At 34.2% G+C, this 13,511-nt stretch overlaps 1 protein-coding gene across 1 annotated transcript; it reads right to left on the bottom strand.

Moving 5' to 3' along the window:
- Positions 1–399: 399 nt before the first annotated feature.
- On the bottom strand, positions 400–9,208 carry LOC132550571 (U2 small nuclear ribonucleoprotein auxiliary factor 35 kDa subunit-related protein 2-like). The gene is made up of 10 exons (XM_060214660.1): positions 9,114–9,208; positions 8,351–8,451; positions 7,932–8,101; positions 7,561–7,656; positions 5,948–5,986; positions 5,644–5,753; positions 4,006–4,115; positions 3,532–3,694; positions 2,393–2,502; positions 400–1,431 (listed from the first exon to the last, which is right to left on the bottom strand). Exons 1-10 carry the CDS (start codon positions 9,206–9,208, stop codon positions 479–481), a joined length of 1,947 nt encoding a protein of 648 aa, XP_060070643.1. The 3' UTR covers positions 400–478.
- Between the last annotated feature and the right edge of the window lie 4,303 nt (positions 9,209–13,511).

Here is a 13,511-nt window from a genome sequence, read left to right as displayed (position 1 = left end):
GCCAAACGGCGCCTACTCATGGAATTTTAGAATGCTCCATCAGGTACTTCTCATGAAATAGTGGAAACAAGAACTGTTTACTGACAGATAATGGAGCACAGGCGAATTTAATTGAGGGTTGAAAATAATCTTAAAAATTCAAATATGAAATCATGTAGGACCAAAAATCCTTACTTTATATAGCAGAGTTAGATGTTCAAAAAGTTCCACATCGCACAAATAGCTACATGATTCTACCACTTTTGTTAAGCAGATTGCTATGTCAGTAATACATTAAGTTACTACATGGAACACTTCAACTTCCCTTTTGATATTACCATTTTTGTTTATAACCTCATGCTTAAACTTTTCAGATCTTTTTAGCAAATCAGCACCGGTAAAAGCATAAGTAACACAAGGTTTTGTTTAAGAAAGATGTATAAAAGCCACAAATGTATTCTTTACAAAATAAAGGGTAGGTACAATGTAACATCACCATTCATGAAGCCTCTACCCATTCTAATATGACTTTGTGTTTCTTACGCTTATGTTTCTTACGTTTCTTATGTTTTTTGTCTGTATGATTTTGAGTTGATTTCTCTGAATCAGAACTGTTACTGTTCTCTGGTAAATCATATTTTACATAATTCGTTTCTGATATTTGTTCGCTTGTGTTGTTTTCTTGTCTCTCATCATTTTTCTCTGATTCAGACACTAACAATGTTTCACTCTGAATAACACAATAATCCTCTACTGTTGGATCTTTCCTTTCAATTCCATCCTTTGACTTATACGGAGATCTTCCTCGACCCCTTGACAGTGACCTTGAGAAAGAACGTTTTTTGTTTGACTTTGGTGAGTGTGATCGTTCCCTTGATAATGACCTTGAAGATGAATGTTTCTTTCTTGACATTGGTGACCTTGATCGACCTCTAGACTGTGAACTAGAGGCAGAATGTTTTCTTTTTGACCTTGACTGCCCTTGACGATCTCTAGATTTTGATCTTGATGTTGGATGCTTCTTTCTTGACTTTGACTTTGGTGACCTTGATCGACCTCTTGACAGTGACCTTGAAGTTGAAAGTTTTCTTCTAGATTTTGATCGGTCTCCGGATTTACTTCTTGATCTTGACCTTGAATGGTATGTCCTTGACCTTTTTCTTCTTGAATCATAATGTCTATCTTTTGATAACGATCTGGATCTCTTTGACCTTCCACGATTCCGTGACCGATTTCTTCTTACAGGTGACTTTGACCGGCTTCTTTGTCTTTCTCGTGACCTTGATCGATTCCTTGATGACCTCTCTGACCATTCTCTATTCCTATTATGCATGTTACTTTGTCTGTGTCTGTCATAACGATCTGCTTCCCAAAATTCATTGCCAGGATTCTTGAACACATGAAGGAAATTACAGTTTCGTCCTTTGGGGCATCGACCACTTCCGAACAAACCTGTCAGAAAATAGGAATAATTGTGTAAGGTACAAGTTATGGTAGTTTCATGAATTGAAAGACAAATCACAGTTTGTTCTTTGGCTTAAAGCAAAACATCTCTCAAAATTCCCTTCAATATTTAAAGAGATGTACATGTATAAGGATAAAGTTACCTGCCCTTTGGCAATGGACTGACAGGTTTTCTAACAAAAAAACAAATTTTTGATCCTAATGGTAACATAAATTGTGTACATAAACTTCCAGTCTCTGATCAAATAAAGTTAATTTACATACCTTGTATAGTAAGAGTGAAAAGAAAGCAACAGAAGGTTTAAGCAAGAGTTCCTTTAGGAATTATCACCCATCATATTACACTTATTTCTGTAATGTAACCTTGTTCTATTTAATTCTCTTTACTATATTCTTCATTGATTTTTGCCTAGTGAATGAATCAAGTGATTAAAACACTAAAATGAAGACAATCTGTATCTTTATGTAAAATTTGAGGAAACACTATCCATTGCTTTTCCAGATACATTGGACACCATGTCATGTCGTGTCAGATAGCATCATGTTTTGTTTACTACAACATACCGTCTGCAGATATTTAATGCTTTTGTTGTAGCATGTCTTTCAAACTTTCCTCTGATTGCCAAAAGTTTTGACCAAAGGGATTCTTTACATGGAAATTCAAGAAAACCCCTCCAGCATTTCACAGTAAATATTCAGTTTAAATGTCAGAAGACAAGTGAGTCACCTGTCATTTAATCAATTATAAATTAAATGGACACATTTTCGGACCAAACGAAAACTATCTAAGAAACAGAAACATCCATTTGATGACATAACTGCAAAATAAATATTTAGGGTTGATGAGAAACTGCCAACGAAGGGCATTTTAATTAGCTAATCGTTAAGTGATAGATTTCCCAGAAGCATGTTTAAAACTGATAAAACGAATATATTAAAATTCATTTACCACAGACAGCTGATTTCCAGCTCGTTATAGTAACATATTCACAGGACAGCTGTTTTCCACCATAATATCTGCCGTTGAACTGAACGATGGCTGAGGCTGCATCATCCTCTCTGTAAAATAAGGTCATTTATACAGAGACAACAATGAAGTACTGTTGTGCCAACAAAACAATAACTTGAAGTCAAAATGAGAAGAGTATGTCAGCCATGATTAACCTACAGATCCTTGAAAAATCATGGAGGATATGGCCTGTTAACTTTTTAAACATGCTACTTAGGCCATACAAAGTAGATTCCTTGTTGGCAGAACATTTCTTTTTTTACAAATAAAGCTGATATGGAGATGAAGGCTTTATATAACATCTTCTCCTTCTGAAATCTAATGGCAAAGGAATATTTACATTTTTTCTCAATATTTTCACATTATGATATAACACCAATTTTTTACCCCAAAAGTCATCAATACAAAAGTAAATAAAGCTGGAGGCTGTTGGATTAAGGTAACTATTCTCACCATAGATGCCATTCTCATACATTTTCAAGAGTGACATTTTTCTAGTGGAATTTATAAAGGTTAAAAACATTATCCTGTGTCCAATTCTGAAGCACTTAAATTTGTCATCCCTTTGAAAAATCAACATACACATTTTAATTCCCATCGCTATTTCAAGGATATTTTGGTATTTCTCTAACTTACTTTCAAGCCGTACATTCAGACAGAATATGCTTGCTAATTCTACTTCGTCAATATAATGTAGTCAGACAGGCCTGAGACACATGGCTTACATACCAACAAAATATGCTCGCTAATTCAACTTCGTCAATATAATATTGTCAGGCAGGCCTGAGACACATGGCTTACATACTGACAAAATATGCTTGCTAATTCTACTTTGCCAGTATAATGTAGTCAGACAGGCCTGAGACACATGGAACTATATTTTTTTAAAGATATATTATACATGATAGATATGAAATTTTCAAAAACTATTTTACATACAAAATACAAATGAACTATATATCATTCATAACATATATATAATGTAACTATTAGTAAACATTGCGTGGAAACAAAATGAATGCAGATTTCCAATGCAATGCTCATAAAACTACAAGGCTAACCCAAAGTCTCCTGCCTACCTTCTGTACTGGATGTAGACATTTCCACGGAGATGCGGTTCATAGTTACAACACACTTTCACTTGAACAACCTGACCAATGGCTTTAAATTCTGGGACAATATCTTCATAAAATTCACGAAAGTTTTGGTAGAGTTCCGAATCATCATATTCAAGGATTAGATCTGAAAATTAGAGAACACTCATCAAATACTAATCTTTTAAAAAACCTGATATTTAAATGTGAAGTCAACACTGAAAACAGTCCTGTTATCAAAATATACTCAAGCTGTTTCATAACACTGGCATGAAAAGTGACCATGGGAGTATAAAGCATCTACATGCCAGCATGTCTCCCTATCTTTACATCAATATACATTTTCAGATTCAAAGATATCTAAATTAAAGAGGCAAAAGTTTGGATGAACTATTGGAAATATAAAGATTCTGGGAAACAATAAGCTCAGGTGTTTTCTTCTTTCTCCTTAGCACCTACCTGTGTCGTATTCCTCACCCATCAGACCCTGCTCCAACTCAAAGTGGCTGTACATACCGCGGAACAACAGAGTGTTACTGCTCTCAGTCTGGGGGTGTGTACGAGAACATCTGGCAAATAGGATTAAAACATGACTTAGTATACATTTTCAGCAGCATATCATATGATGTAAAGGGAGAAGGGCCTTACTTTGACCAATCCTAGAAATTTCGTACTTCGTTATATTTGGGACAAATAAAAATACTGTAAATCAATAATTCTGTGACTTGAATGATTAAGTAATGCACAAACAAGCCAATCAGAAAGGTACAAGCTATAAAGAACAATGATCCAACGAAGCTTTTCCTTTTCTTAATTTTTAAAACTTAAAGAGCCAGACCCACTCCGTTATAGATATTTTTTCATATTTTATTGACTGTTGTTGTATACTAATAGATAATATATAAATAAGGACTTGTATAAAGTTTCGAACTTGAAATTGAAAGGGTACCAGAGATATCGGTGCCGGAATTAGTCTCATTAATCAACACCAGGATATGAATATTGATGAGGAAAAGTCATGTGACGCAGTCAGAACCAAAACAAAATTGGAGGAAGAGGCAAGTCGTACATCCATGTGACATTGCTTGTAAAGAGATTTTACCAATAGATGCAATCAATTCTCTATATATCCTGTATGGAAATCATCTAACATATGTATTGATCACGTCTTTCAATGCTTAGATATGACACAAAAACGTGCAGATTACGAGAAAAACTATGACTAATTGCAAAGAGGCCCTCAAATGGGGGCTACAATACGGTAACAAACATGTAGAACATCGCGAAATGGATCTATCTAAAGCCAATATTCGATGATAAGAGTATTTATGAATATGATTTTAGAGTGATACTACACGAGAGCCAAACAGACAGCGATACAGAGTATGAACCAGTCATCTGCCTTTTTTTCGCCTCAGAGTCCGTCAAAATATGTTTTCTTTCCCGCTTCCCTCGCACGCTTTCTGCCATGTTGGAAGACGGCAGATTTATTTACAGTTCTTTGCGCATGCATCAGAGGGCAGGACTTCCCGCATAATTAAGAATTAGCACTGAGTCATTTCAAATTCTTTTTTAAAACTATTTATTACGTTAGATTGGTAGCTATTTACTTTAAAATTGCGGTATTACAGGGTTAGTCAGAACTTTTGCTACCGGAGAAAAATAAAAAATCAGGAATTTTTTTTTATAAAATAATATCGGTTGAGGAGTGGGTCTGGCTCTTAATACATAAATAACAAAACGTATACCTTAGAGAAATATAATATTTTATCTGTAACTGATTCAACAAAGACTCAATTAAATATTTTCTAAATAAGTTTACATAACAGTAGAAAAATAAATTGCGTGTTATAATTGGAAACAGGCAGGTACCGATGCACACAGAAGTGATATATATTTTTAAATCCTTGAAGTCCTTTTTACCAAGGTGATGGTCACCTTTTTCTGACCAATGGAAATAAATTTCAGTTTCAAACCTAGACTCAATCAAAAATACGATAAATTCAATTTGAAATCTTTTCTTTGTTAATTCCAGTGATCAGATCTTTAAATTATTGTAATCAATTTTTCAGAATCATCTGTAACTATATTTAATACCTGTCACCAAACCGGCAAGCTGCTGTCTTGGCAAAAAAGGGACATCTATCTCTCTCTTTACCCTGTACAACTCGGACAATGGGATTATGCCATGGCTGTTCATCTCCTTCCTATAACAGCAACAAGACAAGATTATTAGTGACAAGCACATGTTATGTGGTCGATATTGAAAATAAAATCGCAGGTAGGTAGTCAGAAACCTTTGGGTTATGTTTACATGTTCTTAAATTGTCAAAGTGTAGTCACTGAAAAGTCACGTTTAAGTTTCTAACAGGTCATGCTAGATAAATTCTGCTTATATTACCTTGTTTTCATTGGCGGTTGCCTGACGAAGTAGATCCTCCTACAAAACACCAGCATGTTGATGACAAAACAGGAACAGGGCTGAAAACTCTGATATCTGCAGTTAAGTTTATATCAAAACAAATGTAATACCATTGACTTTTATTCTAAAATCCTTACACCAATTTACATTTCTGTTTAACATCTCTGGTTGTTACATTAATGATTTTAAGTATATAATCACAATTTAAATTAAATTCTTGCTAGATAACCTTTTTTCATAAAACTCTTAAGATTTATATTTTGTAAATTCCATGGTTGGCTATTTTCAAACTGGAATAAAATCACTTGAAGTAGACACCTTCAAAATAAAACTAAGACAATGAAAGAAAAAATCAGTTTCATATCTTCTGCGAAAAATTTATCCTCTTTTTACTTTAAACAATGGTTGAAGCTGTAAAAAAATTAACAGTATCTATGTTTGGAAGTAAAATGCAAAATAAGATATCAAATGTGTTTAGAGTCCTTTGTAGAAATAATGTTTTTGGACATATATGAGGTATCATCTTATTTATGCCTTTAATATTAGATACCAAGGGTAGTTTCCATTAAAAAAAATATGCTGTAAAATGACAAAATATTTTACTATTGTATGAAAAATGAAATGGTTGAAAAAAAAGGACAACGGGAACATTTAGCTCTCAATGCAAGCTCTGAAAGGAAACCATCATTGTTATAATATCTGACATTTTTAAGAACGAGAGGTTATTAAAAAAAGAGTTATGTAAGATGGTCAACAGATTTGGATCTTTTTTCATCTCAATAAATGGAAATAAGACAGAGAGATATCTTTATGAAAGGAGGAGTTGTGGTTCTTCGTAAATCCACACCCCATGAATGTCCTTGATGTATGGAAGTAGTTTTAATTAAGTTACCTTAAACATGGATTTTATGTTTAAATCGCGCAGATCACCTCAGAACAGGGATGATTTTCTTTTTTAATTTAGAATATGGAATTACTCCTAACTTACTGTAGCTAGAGTTGTTGGTTGTGCATATTGTACAAAATATCATAATTTTCTCCTGACATTTATTTGAGAGCAAAAAAATCTTTATAGAAGTGTAAGATTATTAATTCAATAAAAAATCAAATGTTTGTCAATCAATTAATTAAGGTACTGATAATCAACACAGATCACACTGCAGGAGTAAATTTCTGGATAATTGAACAAATCCATATGATATTAGTGATGCAACACAAAAGATACATTCTATTAAAAACTTCTTCCTGCCATTCCAACTCGTTGCCATAATGTGGAGTCTTGGTCAAGGAATCATTGTAAATTTTTGAACAAATTCAGAAAAAACATGAATTCTAATAATTCAATAACTAATATTTTGTGAATAATATCAGTAAAATATTAATATGTACTTGATAGAAATTCGCTTCAAAAAATTTTTCAGTCATCTTCATCTAAGAGCTGAACAGAAAAACTGTGGCCAAATTGTCTGTTTAACTGAAGATGTCTAAATGAAGATATCTATATATATAACAGATGTCTGATACATAAATGTAAATTTCTGAATTTCATCCACTGTAATTTTAGGATATTTTGAGTATGTGGCATCTTTCACCTGGTGGGACTTCTTTTCTTTATCCTTCTTATCTTTCTTTTCTTGTTCTTCTTTCTCTTTTTTCTGCTGTTCTTCCCATTCTTCTTTGATTTTTTTCTGAAAAGTAGGTGTACAAATTCAAACATCGTATTTGAATGCGATTTATTGATTAAGTGATATTTGTTTTCTTTTTATCACATGTTTACATTCTTGGTGCAAGTCAAGGCCATATTGTTTGATTCTAGAACAAAGGACCATAAAAAAGAAGGTTTGTTTGTTTGTTTTGTGATTTTTCATGATCCCATCATTTAGAAAAATATCAATTTTTAAAATGAAATATTGAAAGACAATAAGTCTAAATCATATTCAGTAAGACAGGTATAAATAATCACCTCTTGTTCTTCTCTCCTCTGTTTCTCTATCCTTTCTTTCTCCTTCCTCCTCTGCCACTGTTCCTGTGCTTGTTTCTCACGCTCCAACCACTGGGCATGGAGGTATGCCCTCTCCGCTTCATCTCTCTGCTCCTTCAGCTTCTCAAACTCTTCATTCACAACTTCATTTTCTGGCAACAAACAAAGTTTAGGTCTCATTTGCCCAACAGGAACATATAGATGTAAACAAATATCAAGACTCCTATCACATTATCAAAATTTAGTGCTTACTTGAATTCAGAAAATCTTAAAAAAAAGTCTTTAAGACACGAATGTCCCTACTTCTATTCAAATAAGTATAATTTCTTGGTAAATTGCAGAAGTTGTGAATTGTTTGCCTGAAAGGCAATATAATGAAGTAATGTCTCCTGATATCATACCTAAACTCCCATTTTCTGTATACGCTACAGACACCCTTGCATTCTCTTGTCTTTTCTGGCGCCGTCGCTCTCTCTTTAGTCTGGCTCTCCACTGCTTATGGCTAATATAAGGAAACAAGGCTTTCAGAAATATGTGGTTAATAATGGGAGTTAATTACTTTTTATCAACTTTGAATACTATATCTAACTAGAAATTTTTGAATGATAATAATTTGGTCGGTCTTCAGGACACATTTTTGTTTCTGCTTTTTCGCCTGCATTTTACTGTGGTAGACAATAACTAAGAAATATTTTTTCACACATACAGCTGTATTTGTTTGACGTATGGACTAACAAAAGGAGTTTAAACTTTATCAACTCCAACAAACATCACATTTCTTATAACTAAAAGTATGTTTTGTTATTAGCTTTATACAGCACTTCAGTAAAATGTGAGCCGGGATCTTTGACTTTTCTCTATAGCTTCCAATGATTGGAATCTAACGCCTGCCTCAGCATTATATTTCTTTTGGTCTTCAAACATAAATCATATCAAACACACACATATAAAATTACATGTAACTACAATGTTGTAGGTACGTCGACATTACGATTTTAGGTTAAAGTGTGTTCTTGTGGTACGATACAACTTGACACAAATATATCAGCGTCTTTTATCCATCACGACCGCGAGGAGTATTTTCATATCAATGGAACAATAGCTATGAATTGAAAGCATATATGTGAAGCCATCACAATGATGATCACAACAATTTATATCAACCTCAGTTTAGAGCCATTGGATATATCGCTGCAACAATCGTCAACGACAACAGGTTTCATCGACTCGTTGCCTGGCTTTTCCTCTTCGTCGTCCATGTTTTTTACTTGATCTGAGTCGGTGAGACGCTTGTTAATAAGATTACGATGTTTGTAGTACCAGTCTGCGCCCGAATCGGAGCCTCTACGATTGTGAAAAATGGAGACCAAGCGTACAAGGCAGGACAATCAACATGTACAGATGGTTGATTAAAGTCGTCGATATGAACACATGAGTACAATTCTTCCCTTACACCCTTCATCAGACTTTTGAAATGCTGTTGGGAACGCACAGGAGAATCCGTCGTGCAAGAGATGCCCACACTGCAGTTTGTTTTTCGCGCGTATCCCAATTTGAGTAACTACTGACGACACAAATGACGTAGCACAGACTTTTCCTTCTACAGTATTGGAAAGAGTAGACTTGTCCCTTCATATTGATATAAAATTTTGTACAAATTTCTCAAAATATCATTGGCTATTGCTTGCATAATTTAATTGTGCGTTTTTTGTTGTGTTTATATAATTTGAAACGATATATTTGACTCCATAGTCATTGTTTTTTTTTCAAATGTTCATGTGTTACCACATCTCAATTATTAATTATTGTTTATATTTTTGTAAGTCTAAAAATAATTGCATTTCGAAGAAAAATTGTCTCTTTATACTAGAATACTGTTGGTATATATAATAGTTTTTAGATAATTTTCTCTACTTGATCGCTCCGACGAAATATTCGTTCATAATTTCATAAAAACGATGACTTATTTTTTAATACAAAAGTATTTCCCAACAATGAATTTGACGTTAACTTTTTATGATATTTTGTGAGTAAATTCAAGGTGATTAAAGAACCCTAAAAATGAACTGTTTATTGAAATTTGATACGCGATCAGCCCTTGAAGAGGTTTTTTTTTAGCAAGACAGGCTTCAGGGAGTTTCTGGGTGAAATCTCTTGACTTACAACGTTAAACTTTCACATAAAACCACAATTAAGGTCTTATAATAATTCAAATAAACCGAGGCTGTTCAATCTATATGGAGACGAGTTTTGTTTGATTCATAGATAACACAACCAAGAAATACTTCTACCCTATTGACATTACCAATCTGAAGAAAATGGTCCAAAATATTCAAGATATGTTTAATTTGTTATATTTTCTTGTTTCGTTTTATTTTGTTTTGTGTCTTGTTTTTCCCCTTTTCTCATTTCTGGGACAAATTTTGTCACCTTTGCATTCCTTCAATTATATTAACGCATTGGTTCTTACATAAGGACCAAAAAGCGCTTGCGAAGTGAAGGTGTGTTCGAGCTGGTGATTACTAGTGGTTTATTGTAAAGATGAATGTACTATATATCCAGAGTTTGAATTGCTCTTCCACTCACACGTTTACACTTTCTCATATACATGAATGTATGTGCTTTCCGAATCCAGGATGTTTATTGATCAAAATGGAAATGCATTTTTATGTTTCTGGTTACATTTGTACAGTTTCAGCGACATAATATGTAAAATTATTGCCAAAGTTTCTTCCTGTGTACATAGATACATTTCCCAGGAGGACATTTTAATGGCCAGGTATCACTTTCCCAGGAGGACATTTCAATGGCCAGGTTCATTTTCCGAGGATTACATTTTAATAGTCAGGTACCACTTCCCTAGGATGACATTTTAATGGCCAGGTACCACTTTCCTAGGATGACATTTTAATGGCCAGGTACCACTTTCCCAGGAGGACATTTTAATGGCCAGGTACCACTTTCCTAGGAGGACATATTAACAGCCAGTTACCACTTCCCTAGGATGACATTTTAATGGCCAGGTACCACTTTCCCAGGAGGACATTTTAATGGCCAGGTACCACTTTCCTAGGAGGACGTTTTAATGGTCAGGTACCACTTTCCTAGGAGGGCATTTTAATGGCCAGGTATCACTTTCCTAGGAGGACATTTTAATGGCCAGGTACCACTTTCCTAGGAGGCATTTTAATGGCCAGGTACCACTTTCCTAGAAGGCATTTTAATGGCCAGGTACCACTTTCCTAGGAGGCATTTTAATGGCCAGGTACCACTTTCCTAGGAGGCATTTTAATGGCCAGGTACCACTTTCCTAGAAGGCATTTTAATGGCCAGGTACCACTTTCCTAGAAGGCATTTTAATGGCCAGGTACCACTTTCCTAGGATGACATTTTAATGGCCAGGTACCACTTTCCTAGGATGACATTTTAATAGCCAGGTACCACTTTCCTAGGAGGACATTTTAATAGTCAGGTACCACTTTCCTAGGATGACATTTTAATAGCCAGGTACCACTTTCCTAGGAGGACATTTTAATAGCTAGGTACCACATATAGAATATTTTGTTGAAGTAGAAGCTGGTCAGACATTTTGTGCTTTTTTTTTCTTTATTGATGTCACCTACAAACAAATATGACCTTAACTCAAAGCAACCAAATTGTTTAAGTGAATTGAAAACAATATTGGACCCCTGACAGGACCTGGTGGAACACCTGGTGTAACGGCATTTTGTTCATTCCGAGAATTTACGGTTGATACCCGCACACTGTCATCTGACCCTAAAACAAAGGATGTGTGTCTAGAAAGCGCCTTCTTAATCCCCGGTATATTCAGATTAACACCTTAATTATTCAAAGATGTCTGATAGTATTGCAAGCAAAAGCCTTCAGGTAGCAGTACACAGTTTCTCGGTGTGGCCATGGGTGATTTTTTTTGTTCATTAGATTACCCCATTATAAAGGTTTTAATTAAAATTGAAACAAAAAATCCTTACTAAAATTGGTCTTGTCTTGTTAAAGTGGACAATGTGGGGTTTCATTTTTTTCAGAATAATATTTTAGCTTTGTGTTGGAGATTACTATTTGAGCAGTCTCTGTGTCTACGCACAACAAACTCGCTTTACAGGAAGTGAAATTTTCATAGTGTTTACATGTAGTCATGTTATGAAGGATTTCCGAGTTGGGATTTGCTGAAATGTACGTAGTGTGTTACCATGACTGTTGTTGATTTTAAGATAGATGTTTAGAATGAAATTTCTTCTAGAAAGTTGTAGTGTTAGGTTGGAATTAGCAGTATTTTTGAATTTTTAGCATTTTTTCAGTAGGTAACCATGACAATCAAATGTCAGAAATCAGAGGAAATTTTTTGATTTACACAAATTTCATCTCTCTACTATTAATGTAATTGTTATGTGATTTATAAATATACATAATGTAATGATATATTTATATAACCAATCTGTTATACCTGTACATCTCAAACATGACCAATAATTTCAGGAAATGCTTCCTAAGTAAAAGTGACGGTATGTGTTTTTTTTTGGTGGGTACCAAAGGGGTATAATAAATCACCAAACATAATTAGCTGTTTACAAAAGGAGCCAAATCAGGAAAAAATAAGATCATGTCGGTTTTTGAAAACATACATGAATTGAAGATGAAAATATGAAATGACGAATATATATAAGAACGAAAAATCAAAGAAATTCAATCGTCACTTAAGATTGTTTGGATCAAATGAAGAATGAAATCGGCAGTGTTCTCTTAGGTCGATTGAACAAAAAAGATCTTTACATTCCCAACTTATGGTGCTCACTTGTCGCAGTTGAATCGATATAGTACGATTCGTTCCTATTATCATGTTTTTTCGTAAAAGATGTCCACAGGTGACAGTTCTACAGTCCTCATAGTGATCTCTTTGAGAAATATTCTGTTTCTTTGTGCGATATGAAGCTGGATGTGTTTGATGCTCGTTAGCATACCGGATGGTCCCGTTGTTCATGTTCTAATTAGGAAATGTAAATCTATTTATTTATTTGGATAGACTAAGATTTACACGGCCGGTGTCGTTGATGAAGCAGAAGACGTTTATTCTTTCGGAACACGTGATCTTATACTTGTATTTTCAAGAATTTCAATGTACACATTTTGTTTATATTTTACTGTACTTTAATCGAATTTGTGTTTGAATTATGATTGCGTTAACATGCCGACGTTGACTTTGTTATTTTTACAACTTTACTCATTTGATTACAATTACATAAATGCATGTTCACTACATACTTTGGTTTAGTTCTATACTGGGGCATGACTTCTTGAAATATATCTCACTTTAAGTCTTGTGAAATTACTTCAGATATCCGATTTATAAACAAAAATATTTGAACAAGTGAATAGTTTGATGATTACGGACACATCGGTTCCAAAAGAGTCAGCGTCTTTTGCTTCATAGTCATTCATTTGTGCAAACTTGGTAGCCTTTCATTCAAGTAGGCTACTGTCCGAATATCAGAGCCCTGTTATTTTGAGTTTTGAGAATGAGTCATGTAAAGCGGAAAGTTGACC

This window comes from Ylistrum balloti, unplaced genomic scaffold (assembly GCF_031769215.1).
Source record: "Ylistrum balloti isolate Yb309-2 unplaced genomic scaffold, AGI_CSIRO_Ybal_v1 Utg370128, whole genome shotgun sequence".
Lineage (NCBI taxonomy): Eukaryota > Metazoa > Mollusca > Bivalvia > Pectinida > Pectinidae > Ylistrum > Ylistrum balloti.
This window is presented reverse-complemented; position numbering and strand designations above follow the sequence as displayed.

Bases quoted from the DNA above. Each gene is read 5' to 3' on its own strand.
- LOC132550571 (XM_060214660.1), bottom strand. From the start codon at position 9,208: ATGGACGACGAAGAGGAAAAGCCAGGCAACGAGTCGATGAAACCTGTT. The intron at 3,695-4,005 runs GTAGGTGCTAAG...TCTAATTTTCAG, and splicing joins GGGTGAGGAATACGACACAG to ATCTAATCCTTGAATATGAT. The intron at 2,503-3,531 runs GTAGGCAGGAGA...CTTATTTTACAG, and splicing joins GTCTACATCCAGTACAGAAG to AGAGGATGATGCAGCCTCAG.